Source organism: Hyaena hyaena, unplaced genomic scaffold (assembly GCF_003009895.1).
Source record: "Hyaena hyaena isolate Hyena2069 unplaced genomic scaffold, ASM300989v1 scaffold_542, whole genome shotgun sequence".
Classification (NCBI taxonomy): domain Eukaryota; kingdom Metazoa; phylum Chordata; class Mammalia; order Carnivora; family Hyaenidae; genus Hyaena; species Hyaena hyaena.
This window is the reverse complement of record NW_024081175.1, coordinates 686407-707846: the sequence shown is the minus strand read 5'-3', so window position 1 is coordinate 707846 and position 21440 is coordinate 686407. Positions and strand designations below refer to the sequence as shown.

Sequence of the window (21440 nt, the reverse complement as noted above, 5' to 3'; positions counted from 1 at the left end):
ACCCTTTAATTGACTCAAATTTCTTTAGCAAATCATTATATTAAGCAGCATTTTAAAAAATGATAAACCATCGAACATAGTTTTTAATCTGGTCTCGGGTAGTTGCTATTGAATCTTACTTTAACATTCACATTTTCAAATGCAACGATAATAACCTACAGAAGAGCTGATGGAATCCTTTATAGCAGTAAATGAACCATACAGCTTCCATTTACCATGACCATTTTCAGTTTCCCCAGACATCAATAGACTTCTTTTTTATGGCAGTGATTCAGAATTATAGGCACAGAGACCTAAAATCTCTGGTCTCCTATGTTTTCTCTCTGAACTGCTTTCCCAGTGAATGCCCACTTTTCTAGCCCACTTGTGAAAGACATCCACTTCTTATCTTTAACTTGCAGCTATCATGTTGTGCATCTCCATTGATTCATGGAATCTCTAAACACTCACTGATGAAGAAGATGGCATGGTAAAACAGAAGAAGCCCCAGTGAGGCCATCTTGTCCATCTGACTTAAAACAAGATGGTCTTCAACATGAATGAAGGAAAAGAACTGCTTGTTCCTTCCTTTAAACTTCAATGATGATGAAGATTTTGTATGTTCCTTCATTAGGTAACAAGTAACAGAATTTTCTCTGCAAATAAATTTCTATGGAGGCAAATCTGATCAGACCTCATACAATGTGCCCCCTATACATTCCTCTCCTCTCTTTTTTTTAAATTTTAAAATGTTTATTTATTTATTTTATTTTATTATTATTATTTTTTGAGAGAGAGAGAGACAGTGTGATTAGAGGAGGGTCAGAGAGAGGAGACAGAGAATCAGAAGCAGGCTCCAGGCTCTGAGCTAGCTGTCAGCACAGAGCCCGACGGCGAGACTCGAACCCACGAACCATGAGATCATCACCTGAGCCGAAGGCAGACGCTTAACCGACTGAGCCACCCAGGCGCCCCTCCTCTCCTCTCTTTCTATACTTTGCATTTTGGGCAATGCCTCTGCTTGACCATGTTTTGCTCTTGGGTGCTCTGTCAGGTAGCTGCCTATGTTACTGATAAGGCATAATCTTAGGTCCTGCTAGTGTCTGATTTTTAAGATCCCAGAAATGGTCTCAAGTGTCTTCTACTCTATACTTTATAACTCAATAAAATGGGGGAAGGAAAAAGGTGGAATTGGGAGTTAAATAGTACTCTGTTAGAAGGAGGTAGTTCCATGTAGGTTTGGCTCCATGAGTGGTTGGGCAGCCCCCAAATCATTGTATCACCAGATAGATTTTGATCTTTTTAAAGACCCAGGAATGACTTTTGTGCCATGCTTCTATAGCTCAACTATGGATGTAAACTTTTCTAGATTAGGGATTCATTCACTTAGTCATTCAACAAATATTTATTGGATGCCTCCTGCAGCAATAAAGAGAAGCCTCTGCCATCTTTGCATAACATTCTAGTGGATGGTGACAACCTGAACCAATCCTGGTGTTAAAAACAAACAAACAAACAAACAGCACCAGTGGCCATTACTGTTTTGATGAAATCGTTAACCATGGAAGGAAAAGTTATTGTCTTAGGCTTTAAAGATAAGTTTCTTTCCCTTGTTTTTTAATGGTCATTATCATCACCATTCTTTGACAATCACCTTGCTGGGGTTTGATGGGAACAGTCCTGGGACTGAATCACGCCTATGCTACTTAGCTGCAAAAGCATGGGCAAGTCACCGGACCTTTCTAGCCCTCAAGAACACAAAACTTAGCTTCCAGAGTATTCCTTACATAATAGAATTTAAGGGGTGCCTGGGTAGTGCAGTAGGTTAAGCATCTGACTCTTGATCGTGGCTCAGGTCATGATCTCACAGTTTGTTGAGTTCAAGCCCCGCATTGGGCTCTGCACTCATGCGTAGAGTCTGCTTGGGATTCTGTCTCTTCTACTGTCTGCCCCCCCACCTGTTCTCTCTCCCTCTCTCTATTTCTCAAAATAAATAAATAAATAAAATTGAAAAAATAAAATAACAGAGTTTAAGGTTTTATGACATGCCTGGCATGGAGAGGGCTTTCAGAATATCCTAGTTTTTATTCTCTTTCTTCACTTAGACCAAATAAAGAAGCCACAGATCCTTAGTATCCTTAGTTATTTGTATCACCCATGATAGCCTGCTGTGGTCGGAAAACATGCTAAGGCCTTTGCATGTGCTACTGCAACAAAACCATACACCTACATCAGGCAGGGTATAATACAGCTACGATTCTCATTTTGTAGAAACATGTCCTGCAGCTAGAGAGTGGAAGGACTGACATTCCTCCCTCATAACTGCAAGCCTGTGCATGCTCTCAAACACGGTATATGCTTACTCACTGCTGAGCCATGATTGTTAATAGTCTGGGATTCTCTGCCCTAGAATTTTCTTGCTGTTGAGGTCTTCTTGCCTTCCCTGACCCTAGAAGCCCACAGTCCCTCAAGGCAGAAGATTTCAAACTTTTTTGACCACAATCCATGTAAAAAGTATTTATGTAACACACACACACACACACAGACACACACACAGACACACACACATGAATGCAGTACACACTTGTATTTATAGCTGAAACAAAACATTGCTATAAAATAATATTTACCCCTTCACTGTGTGTAATGTACTATGTTTCTATTCTGTTTCCTGAAAAAAAATTCTGGTCATGACCCATTATATCTAGTGATCCACTAAATTGATTTTATGACTCATGGGTCATGACTTACATTTGGAAACACTGAACACTGGGTTCAGGGAAGTTCTGGGATGGATGGACCTCACAAAAGGCCTCACTACCTCATTCCCTTCCATTGTGAGGATGTGGTTTTGATCTTTCTTCCTTCCTTCCTTCCTTCCTTCCTTTCCTTTCCTTTCCTTTCCTTTCCTTTCCTTTCCTTTCCTTTCCTTTCCTTCTCCCTCCCTCCCTCTCTCTCTCCCTCCCTCCCTCTCTCTCTCTCTCTCTCTCTCTCTTTCTTTCTGATTTTCTGAGTTACAAAGGATTAGGACTATATTGGGATCCAAGGGAGAAGTCTGGGGACATGGACTTGGCCCGTCACTGTAGCAATTTTCACAGGGAATCCCAAGTCTATGTGTTAGGGCAACTCTAGGCTGTTCATCTCCCCATCTCTAAAATTGTTAAAAAAACTAAACTACTACTAAGTAGCTGATTGGTACTCCTTAGACTTTTCTGGAAGCTTTCAATGAATGGCTAGGATAAAATGATTCAGGTTCCAGGGAATAAAGAAACCCCACAGATGAATTGTTAATGTACTGAATCCAAAAGTAATGAACAATATATTATCATACAGTCTAATAAGCAGATGGTACTTCAAATAAATAAGACAGCATCTTAAGGAAGGGAAAGCTAAAAATCTTTTAAAATGAAGTTTCACTAATAGTAAAATTCAGTAATAGTAAAATGTCATTATTATAGTCTGAAACCGATATTTACTAAAATAATATTCATTCGTTCATTCAACAAATATATACCGAATGTCTCCCATGTTCAAAGCTTAGAAGATATTATACCAGAACTATATTCTTAGGAACTAGGAGATTAGCTGCAATTTTAATTTCTCTCTATACAACACTACTTCTTTATGGCTTTCATGATATTTCTCAGTAATTTCTCATCCACAATATCGATCAACGCATAGAGGTGATAAAAGTACCCTATCATGTGAGATATGAGGTTACTTTCTAAGGACACAATTTGGAGCGTCAACATGTAATAAAGCTACCTCCCCAAAGTCATACTGATGTGTGACTAAAGAGTTTTGAAAACATTCATATTCAATCAAGTTTTAGGGAATCCCAAATATAAAATCTGGAATCCAAATGAATTATGTCATATATAACCTATGTACTGGAATCTAGAAGTTGGTAGTCTCACCTTGGGAGAGGGGCTGTGCCTGGAGCACAAGCCACACAGTCTCCGGAGTAGTGTCAAGTTGTGGTTTGGCAGGGTAGGTCAGTACCGTTTGCCTGGGCGACAGAGCCCTCCAGCACATTTCCCTTTGCTTTCACTCATGCTCCCTAAGCAGTCTGATGACTAACCCGACCTCTCAGGTATTCTGTTCAGGGATGCAGTTCAGTTATGTGGAAACAGTCTGATCCACTTGTATCTTGCTTTTAACGACCTAAGCAGAGCTCAGAGTAGGGCTAGTTATTCCCCGCTATGGAGGCAAACCCCTTCTGAGTACTCCTCTTCAGGCCCTGTGCATTTGGAGGCCCTTCAGTTTGGCTGGTGGGAACAGGTACTATTCCTGGCCCTGTGTGCTTGCCAATCACTGTGTCCCCTAATGCTCTGTACAGCTCTTCCCCCAGCCTTGCTAGTTTCCTTACATGCATGTACTTATTGGTTCTCACCTGAATATCTACAGGGTCCCTCTGCAGACCTTAGGAGCTCTCTCTCTCTCTCTCTAGCTCTCTCTTTTTCTGATAACCTGTCCTGTGAACTCTAGCTGCTTTGCCCTCTCCAGCCCGTCAGCTGCATCTCATCCCAGGGAGTACACTGAGCTCTCCTTACATCTCCTCTGCGTGACCTCGGTCTGGCAAACCTCTTAAGGAGGTAAGCTGGGGCAAACCGTGGAGCTCATCTCATTTGTTTCCCATCTCTGTCCTTCCTTGTCTGATGTCCAGTGTCTTGAAAATTGTGGTTTCATATATTTTGTTCATTTTTATTGTTGCTGTTTCAGGCAGGAGAGTAAAATCTGGTCTCTGTTACTCTATCTTGGCTGGAAATGGAAGTCTTGGTCTTCCAGAAACTGAATAGTGGACATGGGAATTTGGGGGAATAGGACAGGAATGTCTCCTGTTATAAATCAATACACTTTCTTTTTGTCTTTGTATGTTTCATTTGTGCATCTAACATTGATTGAGTATCCAGTATGTGCAGACACCATGGCAGGTATAGGGATAGTGGTGAACAGCCTTCACAATTTACATTCTTTCATGAGTCTGGTTAGTATTAGGCAACTAGTGTTTCTAGACTTGCGAATCTCAAGACCAGACGCTGGAACCTGGAATGTGGTGCTTCCCAAGTCCAAGGGACCAGGTGGTATCTTTCCGAGGTCTTTATTTTCTTTTGCTAACTGCAACACTAATTCTGTCTTCATTTGTGAAAGGGGAAGTTTGATTTATTTAGCATGGATGAATCTTCTTATTTTAATGATGAGTCTCATTTCCAAAAATAAAGTACAGAAAACTTAACATTGTTACTGATTATAATAATGATTGTAACTGAAGTGGCAGCACCAAGGAATACACATAATACACACATATATTCACAGACCATATGTACATATATTTATGTATGTATGTTTGCATGTGTGTGGATATATTTATACATATACGTATATATGGTCTCTGAATGTTTTTTCTGAAGTGAACTTTGATGATACACAGTGAAGCAGTTTATGATGTATGAAATTGTTACAATCAGATGATCACTTTTCTCACAAATTCTAAGATAAATATCTATAAAACAAATGTTTTCATGAATCATATTGAGAAACTAGTGCTATCCATCTGGCAAAGATACACTTAACTCCAAGTTATACTTTAAAAGCCAATGCACTTACCATATGTCTCAATAATTTTAAGGTAAAATCGACTTGAAACAAGATGTCTGGGACACATATACCATATCCAGTTGCCCAAAAGTTCATCTGTTAACCATTCTTCTGGCAAGGAGCATTGCTTTTTTTTTTTTTTTTTTTTTTTTTAATTAGAGACTAATTCATTTTTGCAAAGTTCAACTTTTTTTTTTTACATAAAAGACTGTTCAACACTGATAAACCTTAATCCTCTTCAAATTTAAATTAAATTTGTCTCCAATATACAGTATTAAGAAAAAAATATTCCAGGAAAAAATGTAAGTATAATTTACTTTATTTATACATGTAAAACACTGAACAAATGAATATATTATTCCATGGAGACAAAGTGACTTTTCATTTGAAAAGGAACTCCGCTCTGTTTGTTTACTTGGGCAATCTTTTATCAAGTGAGGCCGTTTCATAATTCAAGTCAGCCCTCTTGTGTACTTTGGTGAACTTCTTCCAGATTCTTTGCTGCGATTCAGATCCTTATAATGAAATTTGTATTGAAGTAATAATATAAGATCACAAAAACTATGGCAACAGAGAGGATGAATTTATAGAGAAAGTATGTTTTAAAGCTTTGTTTTCTGAATTCTAGACCTGAAGGAAATCCTATGAAATTACTATTTTGACATAATGTAAAAGTTTGGTGACTGTTATTTTCTCATAAATGTTAACTTACCCTCCTAAGCTATAGAGTAAAAGTATATAAATTGTCCCTCCTTACCTTTCGGGAATATTAGGAATACCTATTGAATAATGTACGTGAAAAAAGTTTTATGTCATTAGTTGGGAAGGAAGTCTTTTGGCCTAAGTGTGTGTTATCCTTCTTATGGAAAGACAAAGTCATATTTGGTGATGTCACTGGCATGGGGAGGGGGCACTCCCAGCCAAAGTCGCTGTGACCAGGACTTCTATCCAAGAGAATATATCAAAGACTGAGCAGATTTAGTTCTTTCTTCCCTGGGGGTCTTGCCAGATCTCCATGTTCCCAACCAGATACCGAACCAGTAAGTAGTACATAAACCTCCAAGGTTATGTGGTTAAAGAATGGAAATCAGCGTAGTGGAAGTAATAATTTTGTAAAAACCAGAATAGAGAATTTTAACAGAGGAGACTGGGGTTGGGAGGTGGGGAGGAAATGAAGTTAGCATGCCAAATAAATGTGTTATACAAGAATCATATACAAAGAAATACACCGTATTAGTTTGCTCTGTTCATAAAACAGAACTCGTTTAGGGGAAAAAGGTTTTTCCGCCACTATTCCCTCCTCTCCCTCTCTCTCTAATAATTATTGCTCCCAAGGAAAATTTATGAATTGCTTTGAGAAAAAGTCCAAGCTATTTTGTGGCTGCTGTGGTTCAATTACATGAATTTCATTCACCACTGTACTTTTTGTATAATTTCCTCATCAAAAGGGAGTGCCTTTACCTGAAAAAAAATCCACAAACCAATATTTGAGAGAGTGACCATGCCTGATTAGCATAAAAGTTATGCTATAATTTCCACATTAAAATTTTTACTGTCTTATGTTCAATACACATTAATGTCCGGTAGTTTGTTACGGGATTTTTTAGGGCTGAAGGTGTTACTGCAGTCTACTTTCACTTGGTGGCAATGTAAACAGTGCTTACCTTCACTGCTCTTTTTGGTGTTTCAGCCAAGATGGGTGGCAGAATTCCCTTGTAAAAACCGAACACCCTATTGGAGAAATAAAAAGATTTTACGTAAAGGAACCAGGCAATAGGTAATTCTGCCTTTGTTTATGGACAAAACAACTAATCTTAAAGTATTCCCAATTATTCAATGTAGCACACCAATCATGAAGTCCTTGGTTGTTTTAATTCTAAAGTGCAGAGATTATAAATTCTGAATTTTTTAGCACTATGAAATTCAGAAGAATAAATAATACTGAGACTGGAATCCCCTAGGTACATTGCTAAACACAACGAGTTGTACCTTGAGGATGAACTTGACCTTCCTCACACTAAGCAATCTTGAATTTTTTTCCTCAGTTGTATGGTAGGTAGCTTCAAGCTGTCCAACAGCTTTGCATTTCCTCCCTTTTAACCAATTGAGGTTAGAGTAATACCCGAGACCTGAGCCCACTAGACTAGAAATTCCTGAGCTAGCAAGGGACACAAATCCTTAGTTTTTGCCTCACTAACACAGAGGAACTAACAAGCTCTATGGCCATGAAACCTGGGCTCCCAGCCCTGTCTTGAGTTAGTCATAATTCTTTAGCTTGCTTGATGGAGATAGAAGGTCAGGGACATATGTTGCTGACAGACGAAATGTCAAACTTGCTTACTGACATGCAGTCTTAACAGTACCTGGGATGACTATTGTTGCCAATGTTGAGGGATGTGCATATATTCAACTTTTTAGAAACATGTGCAAAAAAACAAAACCAAGAACAAGTGCCATATGCTTATTATAAGGTTCATAAAATGTCACCATTTATTTCATATTAGGGTTTAAGATCCAAAATTTTTAATTTTGTCTGCCCTAGAAAAAATATATATGCCATACATTCATTTTTTTCTGTTTTCTGTTTTCTTTTTAAGTAGGCTTCACATCCAACATGGGGTCTGAACTCACGACCCTAGGATCAAGGGTCAGGTGCCCCACCGACTGAGCCAGCCAGGTACCCATGCCATGTACTCACTTTAAACCTGAAACCCATAAATAGAATATTTCTCATTATCTTCTGAGATAATCAGTTTTCTTTCTTTTTGAAAAAATATTTTTTAATGTTTATTCATTTTTGAGAGAGAGAGAGAGAGAGAAAGAAAGCGAGCAAGCATGAGTAGCAGAGGTAGCAGAGAAGAGAGGGAGACACAGAATCTGAAGCAGGCTCCAGGCTTTGAGCTGTCAGCACAGAGCCCGAGGTGGGGACCGAACCCACGAAATCATGACCTGAGTGGAAGTCGAGGCTTAACTGGCTAAGCTGCCCAGGTGCCCTGATAATCAGTCTTCTTGATGAACCCATATATGAAAAAGGCAGGACTCAGTGTGTGCATTTTAGGATGTCCATTTAACATGGGGCTGGAGCATCTTTGATCGACCCCTCAAGCTGTACTGCAACTTTCTCTCTCTCTATTTATTTATTTATTATTTTTTTAAAATGCTTTATTTATTTCTTTTTTTTTTTTTAATATTTTATTTATTTCTAGGAGAGAGAGAGATAGCGTGAGCAGGGGAGGGTCAGAGAGAGAGGGAGTGACAGACTCCGAAACAGGCTCCAGGCTCTGAGCTGGCAGTCAGCACAGAGCCCAACGTGGGGATCGAACCCACGAATCGCGAGATCATGACCTGAGTGAAAGTCGGACACTTAACCGACTAAGCCACCCGGGCGCCCCTCTCTCTTTATTTTTTTAAAGTTTATTTATTTTGAAAGACACAGAGGCAGTGCAAGTAGGGGAGGGGCAGAGAGAGGGTGAGAGAGAGAATCCCAAGCAGGCTGTGTGCTGCCAGTGCTGAGCCCCACTTGGGACTCAAACTCCCAAAACTGTGAGAGCATGACCTGAGCAGAAAACCAAGAGTCTAAGGCTTAACCAACTGAACCACCCAGGCACCCCTCACTCCAACTTTCTTACATTGGGTTCTGCTTCCAGCTGAGCTTCTGGAACAAGGAAGTTAAATTATTGAGCCTAATCCACTTTGCCACCCAAACCAATATGGTGAACTCTTGCTCTTCCTTGACTCACTGGCTTAAACAGCATACTTCAATTAGGAAAGCAAAGGGCTTGTTTTACAGCTTCTAAATTGTTAGCTCCTTGAGAACTGACTGTGCATTAGTGTGCTTAGCCCCCGAGTCCTTCTCTCTGTGTGTATATGTAACCAGGACACAAATGTTTGTTAAGCATATGGATTTCATAAAGAGGAAGAAAGGAATCAAAATCATCCCCTGATATGGGCTTACTTTACACTCAGTTTTTTAAAAAAAAGTTTAATTGTTTTTGAGAGAGAGAGAAAGAGAGGGAGAGTGAGCATGAGCAGGGGAGGGGCAGAGAGAGAGAGAGTGAGAGGGGCAGTGAGAGTGAGAGAGAGAATCCTAATCCATGCCTCCAGCACAGAGCCCAAAGACAGGCTCAAACCCACAAACCATGAGCTCATGACCTGAGCCGAAATCAAGAGTCAGATGCTCAAATGACTGAGCTACCCAGGTGCCCTATCTAACCTCTATTTTTGACTTACTGGATAGTGCTAGATTTATGAATAGGAAGTAAAGCAGATATGTGATTTGAAGAACTATGGGAATTCATACTCCCACCTCCTTTCCATTCCAATTTCACCTACTGATGCCTGAAATTCACTTATACAATTTAACCACTCTTTACCATTTAAATTTCATTATAAATTAATTATCACATAATTTTCAGCATGAGAGTGACTAAGCATAGGTTTGGTCTTCCCAGAAGATAAGTGTGATTTTCCTGAACATAATTTCTATCTTTATAATGAAAGATATTATTAGTTCTGTTCTTTCTGTGCTGGTTTTTCCATGTCTGGAAGATTATGCCTGGTTTTGGGGGAAAACTTAAGAAGAACATTTAAGTTAGTAATGCTTCCAGAACTGAGCGTTTCCGTTAATAACAGAGGTACTTGAAAGCCCATAAAACGGAGAACAGTTGTAGGAAGAACAGTTGCTCAGCCTGGAGAAGAACAATCATGGGGAGAAACATGATGAATATGATGATCTCTTGGAAGGTGAGTGTGCAGGGAAGAGACCTGACTTTTCTGTTTGTTTCTGGCGGTAGAACTAGAACCAACAGGTGGAAACAAAAAAGATAAATTATTGGCCAAGTAGGAGCTTAATATAAGGAGGTACTCCTATAATCAGAATTATCTGGAGATAGCATGGTCTCTCCTGAAAAATGATGAATTCTCTTTCATGGTATGTGGTCAAGCAGTCTGGATGGCCACTTGTCATGGATGACGGAGATGGGAAATACACAACAACGGATGGACTTGCTGGCTCAAGATGGGTCCATCCCAACCCCCAGATTTTGTGGTTCTAAGAAAAATAACAGGAGGCCATGAGAAAGTGCTTTCCTGAAGAGAAAACCCTACCTTACTTCAAACTTTTGCCTAAAGTAGAGCACTGCTTCTCTGAAAGAGGACAGAAATCTTGTAAGTAACACAGAAGGTCTTCATTTTAAAAATGATGGGAGAAAATATTAAAAAGAGGTGTAAGGCAGGAGGGAAGAGAGGCAGCTGGGAGAACCATAAGGATTTAATCTGAAAAGAGCTGGGAGGTCCAGAGCCCTCTGCTTCAAGTTGGCAATGCTTTCTTGATGCGCTCTCCTTCCCTTCTCTCTGTTCGGTTCCTTTCATGTGTAATCATCCCCCCCACCCCCACCGCCTCCAGCCATCCCAGCATCCTAAACTTTCTAACAGTGAATGAACAGTTTCAATGGGAAATTCTTAAGGACCATTTTTTGCTGGCAAATGGGAAGCTGGATCTATTTCCTTACATTGTTTGCACAGTATATCCATGCAATAGTGGACATCTACAGATTAGTCAGGCCGGCACCTCTTCTGTTGAGAACTGTCCCACCCAACTTTTTGAAACATGGGAAGCAACACATTAGCACAGTATGACACTGCTTGTAGGCAGCCATTGAATGGGCATCTCACCAATGGATCCAAATGGTATTCCACCTCTTTGCCCCAGTTAATCAGATCCAAGCTAGACCTAGCAGAGTTCTTCAGGATTTGGGAATTAGAACGGAAAACATCAGTCTCGCCCTGTGTAGTTGATGCTGTAAGATAACAAAGCTATCATGTCGATGGTATTCATGTTTCCTGTCATTTGGAGGAGGTCAATCTGCAGTGATAAGAAAGAAGGAAGCTACCATTCAGGGAAGCACAGAAGCAAGATGGAGAAGAGAAGATCTCATACTGTGAGTATGATCCTGCCACCAGCAGCTCTTTTTCTTTCTTTCATTTTTAAACACTCTTTATTTTAATTTTGCAGAGGTGGGGGTCGAGGGGAAGAGCGGAAGGAGAGAGTGAGGGAGAGGGAGAGGGCTAGGGAGAGGGAGGGAGAGAGAGAGAGAATCCAAGCAGTCTCCACTGTCAGCACAGAGCCTGATGTGGGGTTCGAGCTCATGACCCTGAGATCCCATGACCTGAGCTGAAATGAAGAGTCAGATGCTCAACCGACTGAGTCACCCAGGTGCCCCAAGAATTTCCTTATGCTTTGTTACATCTCAGCCCTTACTGAATACAGGCATTTCCCTTTGCTTTTCATTCTTTAAGATACTCAGTATCAGGGCGCCTGGGTGGCTCAGTTGGTTAAGCGTCTGGCTTTGGCTCAGGTCATGATCACACGGTTTTTGGGTTCAAGCCCCGCGTCGGACTCTGTGCTGACAGCTAGCTCAGAGCCTAGGGCCTGCTTCAGATTCTCTGTCTCCCTCTCTCTGTGACCCTCCCCTGCTCACGCTGTTTCTTTCTCTCTGTCAGAAATAAATAAAACATTGAAAAAAAAAAAGACACCCAGTATCATGTAGAACAGATTCTTTTTTTTTTACCTAAATAATTTTGAGTTCGGTTTATTATTTATGACCCAAAGTCCTGGATCCAGAACGTAAGCTTCATGACCCCTACAGCCAAAGTGGTTGCCACAGCACCTCCATACCATGCATGCCCTCTCACATGAAGAGCCTTTTTGTCAGTGAAGATTGGCACTTGGGCCAATCAGAAGAGTCACAGCCAAAATTCGAGAAAAAGAATGTGGTAGGCAAGGGCTGAAGCGGATGAGCTACTTTTTTCACTTGATTAGATAATTACTGGAAGTTTTCCAAAGGTATAGTCTGATATACAGATTCTAAGAAACAAAAAAGAATTGTAATGTTTTATGAGGGAGATACTTCTTTTCTTTTTTCTGCCAAAGAACTAATGTTTATACCCACATGTACCGTTCACTCTGCCAACTTTTTCCTGCGTTCATGTAGTTTTGGCTCCACTCTACAGAGCATGCGGCTTACCAAGACAATAACTAGGGAAGTTAAGAGATTTGTGCCACCAATATCAACATGCTTTATCCAGCTTACTTCTCAACAAGCAGATTGACACATCCAGCCTACTCCCTAGATGAAGGAAACTGAGATTCTAATGTATATGTAGCATTAATAGCAGTTCTTTTTCCTGAAAAGACAGGAAATCCACTATTCTGGCTTTACATTTAGACCAACATCAAGCCAATTGGAGAACTCTTTGGAAGAGGCAGGAGAAGCAATGTAAGACCTCCCAGAACAATATAGTATGAACTATATGGCAGCCCTCACATTTTGTTTCTCAAAGTTGTTACTTCCAAAAGTTGTGAATTTGATTTTAACTATCTTGTGAGGAAAATGTTGACTTGTTTGTTTATGGACTTTTGTTGATATTGATATAAGTAAAAATGGTCAAAATTCGTTGAAAGCTTACTATTCAGTAGCCACTCTATTAAGAATAAACGTGTGTAGGCATATGGGCATATTAATCTCATTCAACTTGTATAACAGTGCTTTGAAGGAGGTATGATTGACTATTTCTTTCATTTTGTAGGGGAGGCCTGCTGTCATATCACTGCCAAATAGGGGACGGTGACTCAACTCAAGTTCTGTTGTCCTCACAGTCCATGTCCTTGACCATGGGGCTACACTCTATTGCAATTTTTCTTGAAATAAGTTTGTTTTTATAAACACTTTTGAAAGGTTATTTCTGTTGTAAAAATGTCTTATTTTAGGAAACATCAGTTTTCTAGTCCCATTTCCATTCAGTTCTGATTTAAAGCACTGTGAATCACTACCTGCATAGCTGATTGACCCAGGCTGCGATGCACAAGATCATTTCTTTTTTTTTTTTTTACAAATAGTTTATTGTCAAATTAGTTTCCACATAACACTCAGTGCTCATCCCCAAAGTGCCCTCCTCCATGCCCATCCCTCCTCCCCCCCACATCCATCAGTCCTCAGTTTTTGTCAGCATTCAAGAGTCTCTCATGGTTTGCCTCTCTCCTTTTCCCCCACCACTTCCGCCCTTCTTCTCCCCCTTGTTCCTCCGTCAAGTTCCTCCTAATCCTCCTATACGTGCAAACATATGATATCTGTCCTTCTCTGCCTGACTTTTTTCGCTAAGCATAACACCCTCAAGGTCCATCCATGTTGCTACACATGGCCACATTTCATTGTTTCTCATTGCCATGTAGTATTCCATGGTATAGATAGACCACATCTTCTTGATCCATTCATCTGTTGATGGACACTTAGGCTCTTTCCATGTTTTAGCTATTGTGGAGAGTGCTGCTATGAACATTGGGGTACATGTGCTCCTATGCCTCAGCATTTCTGTATCCCTTGGGTAAATTCCTAGCAGTGCTATTGCTGGGTCATAGGGCAGTTCTATACACAAGATCATTTCTTGTAAAAAGCTTTTGAGCTGTTGATTAAGCATCTGCTAGTTGGACCAGATCGAGAGAAAAAAAAAGTAGGCCCAAGGATGAATGTTTCTTCCCCCAGGATAACTTTTGTCCGTAAGAGGCATACCAGGATGATTCTGTCAGTGTGGGAGAAAGACAGTACTTACTTCAGTAATAATGAGAAGACACTGAAATATTAATGCTACATATTAAAGTAAAACTGTTATCCTAAAAGTCAGTGGGGAGCACTGGTGGTTGCTCTTTGTTCCTTGGGGTGCAAGTGCTCACCATCCTCTGTACTCAAGCAGGAAAGCCCTTCTGTAGTCCAGGGGTGAAGCAGAATTCTTCAAGCTAATCATGGTGGCCCCCTTCCCTTGCTAGTGAATCCTGTAACGTGCATGGACATATGATTCAGTCCTAGCCCATGACACCAGTGGTGAGAAGAGAGGAAATGTATGTTGGAAGTCTTGGATTTCCAGCCTAAGGAAAAGAGGCACATGGAAAGCAAAGTCCCTCTTCTTCCCTGGTTGTTCTAGTGCATGAGATGCCTGTGTACTGCAGTCAAATGAGATATGATTGCCACAAACTGAGGAAGCCCAGCACAAAGATGGAAAGGACTTGGACCTCAATGACATTATTGAACTGTTGAATTAATCAGTTCTGACCACCTACCTCTCGATTTCTGGTTAGATGAAATTAAAAACAAATATTTACTATCTGAACTGCTTTTAACTACATATCCTGTTAACCTACAGCTGAAAGCATTTGAGAAGAACATGTTCGATGTACTTTTGATCTTCACTAGCAAACACCCTTTGACACCCCCATTTCTGAAAACAAAATCTTAAATGGTAGTTCTTAAGTCATAATCATAGTGAAGGTGGTTGTTGAATGTTAAAGCATTCTGAAGAAGGCTGTAAGAACCGTTTTGGGAAATAGATTTAAATTCATTTAGGAGCCCATCAGACATTAAAACCCTGTCCTATTAGGATGCTTCCCTATGAGAGAACCCCATACCACACATGGAATAGGCTTGCAAGCAAATATTAGGATGGGGTTCCAGGTCTCCAAAGCCACTAATGGTGGTTCACATACTAATGAGAGTTGTTGTTCAGAAACATAAGTAGACACAGAGTACTACCATATTGGATCACATTTGTTTTTCATTGTATAATCAAAACAGGCCTTGTATTACTTATGGACATCTATAAAATGAAGATCAAAACTAAATTGCACGTGTTCTTCTCTCAAAGACACAGCTCACACATAGCTTATTTGAAATGCAGATTTGTGCCAAACCCCACAAGATAATTTTACCCCTCATTTCCCCCACCCCCCTTTTTAAAGTGCGAAGCTATTTAACATACTGGGTGGCTCCAAGGTCGCAGACCAATCAATGAAAAGATGCTGATTTCATGAAGCAAGGAGATGTGGGATTTCCTTTGAGTTCTAGTTTTGTATCCTGTCGTGGTGGTTCATTTGTGGCAAGTCACACCCCTGAAGAGGTCTTTCTGCTGGCTCTCATTAGTAGAGTCTAATTTTAGGTTACCTTGTTTAAAGTCCAAACTTTAGATGCCCAAAGAGACTAGACAGGTCCTTAATTAAACATCTTGTACCTGGCAACATCTTTAGTCTATTTGGATGGCTGAAAAAAAAGTTACTGGCTCTCAGTCAGCCTGAAATCTGAAGACTCTGTGGTAAATAGTGTGTAGTCAGGACAGTGCTTAACACTCTCAAAATTTGACTCAGGTAAAGAAACCAAAAAGGAATGGAAAAATCACATATTCTGTCTGTTCCTCCTTTTTTCCTTCTGAGTCACCCCCTTGTTGGTTTTGCTGTTTTTTTTTTTTTTTTTCTAATTTAGTATGTAGAAAATGTTTGTTTGGAAGTCATTTGTACGATGCAATTGGACTGTTCCTACAGGCAGGCAGGGAAATTTCCGAAGTTGCTAGGGTAGTAAGCAGGATTTTGGTGTCAGGAAAAATAACATGAACTCTTTTCTTCTTTGTAGCCTCCAAGGAGAAAGGGAAGTATGTAGCTGCTTCATGACTGACCTTTAGAGGGAATTAAGTCCTGTTGTCCTTCAGCAAGGCTATCGTAAAACTCAACTGATAGGTTACTGAGAAAAAGAATGTAAGAAAACAGAATAATATGCCTTCCTGCCTAAGAGAGGAAAAGATAGGTGTACAAATCTGCTGCTGATGGAAACCAAGGCATTTCCTGGTTGTCAGAGACCAAGTGCTTTGGGGCCCAAGTTGCTGAGGCTCATAACCAGCGTCCAGCAACTAGAACACCAAATGCCAGGATGGAGGTGCACATCAACCAAGCCTGAACAGGCCAATTAAAGAAATGATTCCCAACCTCTAAAGCCATTTTCAAAGCCACCTGCAGCACACTCATATGCAGCGTGAGGATGCTTTCACCTGGATCCCAGTTCTTTGCCAAAAACCTGGCATTCACCAAGTGTCCAGAGCAGCAATAATACTCACCGGTGAAGCATGAAAAAGGAACGACAGGGAAAGTGACACCAGATCCCCAGTTGGGGAAATTGGAAAGCATTAACACGTCTGTGTACCTAACAGAGCACAATTACTACATTTTATTTTGTTTCAACAGTCAGAACTCAAATGAACATCACCATTCAGTTCTGTTCTGGGCAAGGATCCAAGCTCATCTTTGGTACAGTTGATTTTGAAGCCTTACAGTCAATCATATCTTCACAATTTGTTCTTCTTTCAGGCTTCAGGCATCCTCCTGATTTCCATTTCTTGTTTGGAAGCCTTGAGTCATCTGTTCTGGCAGCATGACCAACCCAAATCAGTCATTTTCTCCAAATTACATTGAAATAGGGATCTTGCTAGTTTGTTTTCTTCCTCCTTCTTTCTTTCACATAATTTTCCCTTTAAGGATCTCCTAATACAAAGCTGATTGAAGGCATACAATATCCCCTTTCTTCTGCTGTTGTCAAATCCAAGTTTCTTACCCACATGCTGTAGCCCTGTAATTAAAACAATGAGGGCGGCACTCAGCCTTGGGTTGTGAGTGAGTGGCTTCTATTGCCTGACTGGTCGAGTATCCCAGGGCAGAATTCTGGCCCTGACACTACACCTTTAGGGCATTATTCTGACATCATTTATACTCCACCAGTCTCAGCGGTTCCCGGAATCCAAATGAAAGAGTGGAGTTTCATGGCTCTGTTATTTGAATTATGTAGAATCTGCAATCTGAAGTTCACAAAATTATATGCATCTTGGGGCCATTTTTATGTAGCAAAGGAGAGGGGGAAATCTACGGGTCCTTCAAAGGAGAGGAAAAACAGCTTAAAAAGACTAAGCGACACAGATTTTTCTTTTCAAACCAGCAACTGAACTTCAAGGAAGCGCAACATAACAAAGGTTTTAGCTAACATTGTAATGAGAAACTAACAAAAGTTTTCCCTGCTTCAACTCATATCGGGTCTTCAGGCACAAACAACATAGTTAATTCATTTTCATTACAGAGAATTAATTGAATTGAGTTTCTGCATGTGGTCCTTGGATATATTTGTACCCCAAACCATGCCACTTTCATTATATGCTGTATGGAGGAATCCTTTAAAGTTTTCCCAAACACCCGTTTTTAACTGAACTTTTAGTATGATTTTACCACGACAATTAAACTTTGTTGATGTGTCTAAAATAAACTACAACTTTGATTTTCTAAGATACAGAAAATTAGTTTAACTGTCAGTATCATTTAGGAGGTAGGTCTATGGCTTGATTCCCTGGAAAGTTGGCTGGGGGCTCGATGCACTAAATATGCTGCACAGCTCAGCCCAAGGAAGGCATTAACGTGATATAAGAACCAGAACCCTGAAGGAAAACGCTAAGGAAAGAAAAAGCAGAGAAGATATTTGAGAAGTGACTGAAGTAAATAATAGGGGTAGAGTGTGGTGTTAATCGCTCCATAACCTATAAGTAAGAGACTTACTTAGAACCGACTATACAAAAAGCGTATTAATTTTCAGTGACAGCATCTTACCTTGCTTATAAAAATGAACACATTTCCATTAGGAAGTAAGAATCATTAAAAGGCAGTCTTTCACTCATGTGGATGGCAACTATGAAGAAAAGGACTTAATAAACAAACAGACAGACAGGCAGACAGACAAAACCCCCAAAACCAACTGAAACAACACTATTCCTTCAACTGGGACTGAAAGCCAGGAAAGAAGTCCTAATTGTGGAGTCAAAAGTTCCTTACTACCCAGCTCTCTGCTAAACACGGCTTGCTGAGGGAATTCTTTGCTTCATGCTACTTACCGGCATCCTAGCATCCTCTTACCGATCCGATCCTCCCCCCTTCCCTCCCCCCCCTTTTTTTTTACCACCTCTGTTTCTAATTTCCATCCTTCCCATTCATAAAGTAACTATCATTCATTTAATTGCTCACTCATTCATTCAATACACTCTCTTCCATGCACTAGGCTAAACACATTTTTCTAGGGTCAAATATAGACCCTAGTAAACCTCAATTTTCTTTTTTTAAAATTTTTAAGTGTTTATTTATTTTTGAAACACAGAGAGACAGAGCATGAGCGGGGAGGGGGGGCAAAGAGAGAGGGAGACACAGAATCTGAAACAGGCTCCAGGCTCTGAGCTAGCTGTCAGCACAGAGCCTGATGCAGGGCTCGAACCTACGAACCGTGAGATCATGACCTGAGCTGAAGTTGGACGCTTAACCGACTAAGCCACCCAGGCACCCCAAGACCTTAATTTTCTCTAACAAGTCTTCTCTGAGATGGTAGACGAATGCCTATTGTTGACCAGGCATGACCAAGATGCTGCCTTTAATATTTCATCATGTGCTTGGCACACAGTAACATTCAGGTTGAATATAACTATATTCAAATAAGAAATGTATATACTTAATCATATACATCTATACATACATATATATATGCAAACATGCATTTATGTAGATCTATGTACACAAACATGACCCAAACATGATCCATATTAATAGTCTGAATGGTTTGTATATTTTTAACTGAATAGAGTATGCACTATTCACATGATTACCATATTTAATCCAGGTTATAAATTGCTTGACAATGGCCACTCCTTTTCTTTATCACCCTCCCCTGGCATTTAGCATTAATTCGATGCTACCTGTCAGTAAAGAAATATGATATAGTGGGCAGGGGTGTGGGCTCTGGAGCCACACTCCTTGGGTTTGAATTTTGGCTCAACCATGTGTTAGCTGTTTACCCAGCACGAAAATCCATTGGCACAAAAGGTGAGCTGAGCAAATTAATTCCAAAGCACTACTGCCAGATGAGAGACTTTTTTTTTTTTTTTTTAAATGTCAGCTCTCTTTACAAGTGCTTATGAAAATGAGTTGGTACCTTGTTGTAATAAGTAGTTTGATTTAATAGCTTGACTGAGCAGGGCTACGTATGACCACAGCTGGGGTAGAAAGACTCAGAATTCAGAGATGTCCTTCACAAATAGAATCTTACCTAACTCTATGACCCAGTGCCTTAGGAATTCACACCCTGATGTAGAATTCTGCTACAATCAATTTATACATGTTTGAGACCAAAGATGTTGTGTACTAAGTGCACTGAGCAGGCTACTCCCAGAGTAGAAGTCACATTTAGAAATTCATTAACTCATGGCTGCCAGTTATTACAGTAGGCTCCAAAATTAATTTGTTGAGGTGCCCCCTAGTGGTATTGGAGTTAAGTGCAAGTCAATAATTGTCCCAACTATGAAGAACAAAACCTTGGACCAGAGCATTTGGTAGGTTACAAATTACAACCTGATTTAACAGATCTTCATTTCAATATATTAGGTTCCAAAGGAATAGTATTCTAATAGCTTGGAATTCTAATGGAATTGAGACTACTGAGGGAAATTTTAAAAACAAAAATAGCAATCATAATGCTAATGCTTTACAATGATTATGTCATTCCATTTTTACATGAAATAGAATCTACTCTTTCCATTTCATAGACAAAGCCAGAGAGACTTAGAGACATTAGCAACTTTCTGACTAGTCAAACAGCTGGTAAGTGGAGGAGTTGGATAATAACCCAAGTCTACGTGACTCCAAAATCTCTGCTTTCTAGCACTACGCTTGACTCTGTGTTCTTAGGCTGAGAGCCAGAGTGAAGTCCATTGGGAAATGTCATTCCACCTCTGCTTTGGGGCTCCTTCTGTGACTATGTCTTTAGTGCACAGGACCCAGTCTCTGCTTGGTTTCTGGGATAGTCTAAAATGCTGGTTTTTAAGTGGAGGAATAGCTGAGCCAGGGTTTGTAGCCCCCTTGGTGTAGTCCCTTACACCAGTTTTTAAAAAATGTTTGTTTATTTATTTTGAGGGAGAGAAAGAGACAGAGTCTGCGTGCATGTGCATGGGTGAGTGGGGGAGGGGCAGAGAGACATGGAGGGAGAGAGAGAGAATCCCAAACAGGCTCTGTGCTGTGAGTGGCAGAGTCCCATGTGGGGCTCAATCCCACGAATCGTGAGATCATGACCTGAGGTGACATCAAGAGTCAGACACTTAACTGATGGAGCCATCCAGGCACCCACCCACTTACACCAGTTTTTTAAGTGACTGAATTCTTATTAACTTATTAAAACACAAGTTAAATGAGTAGTCCCTGGGCTTTCTGGAGGTGATAAGGAAAAGTCCATATGTACTTTATGGTCATATGGATGTGCACAGTCTTCAAGCTAACTTTGAAAAATTTTTCCTTCATACTACATTATTGCCAGTGAGTCATTAAGGGTTAACCTTTTTCCTAACTCCTCCAATCCATGTCCTAGGAAACTAGAGTTGGAAAAGTTACACAGAATTCAAGACATTTCAAAGAACAATGCAAAAGACAATCTTGGGACTTCATTTCTGGACCTTGTCTACCTCTTCCTGGTGATTTCACCCAGTCCTATTGATTTAGTTATCATCCCTGTGTAGGTAACTGTCATACATCAGCAGTTCATCTAGTCACCTACTCAACATCTCCACTTGGATATCTAAATGGGACGTCAACATTAGCGTGTTCAAAATGAATTCCTGATACTTCCTCCACCAACTTGCTCCACTCACAATATTCTCCAGATCAGTTGACAATAGCAGCTCTTATCTTTTCAGTCACTCAGGCCAAAAACTTTGAAAGCCTATACTTGGGTTCTTGTTTACTCTTATTCATGTCTATTTTTCTGGTGCAAGCCTTGATCGTATTTCACTGGAACCATAGTGATAGCCTCCTAACTAGTTTCCCTACACTTTATTCTCAAAGCAGTGACAGAATAATCCTATTAAAATAAAAGGTAGATCGTATCACTCCTCTGTTCCCAAGTTTCCAGTGTCCTAACCTCTCCCTCAGAGTAAAATCAAAGTCCCTTCAAAGGCCTCAGGCTGAATTATACATCCCACTT

General features: G+C 40.3%; 1 protein-coding gene across 1 annotated transcript in view; it reads right to left on the bottom strand.

Moving 5' to 3' along the window:
* SLC25A21 (solute carrier family 25 member 21) overlaps positions 1 to 21440 on the bottom strand; it is a 487120-nt gene that overhangs the window by 51047 nt on the left and 414633 nt on the right. The window contains exon 4 of the mRNA XM_039255723.1: positions 7242 to 7308. Within this exon, the coding sequence (XP_039111654.1) occupies positions 7242 to 7308 (67 nt within the window). The remainder of the gene's footprint in view (positions 1 to 7241; positions 7309 to 21440) is intronic.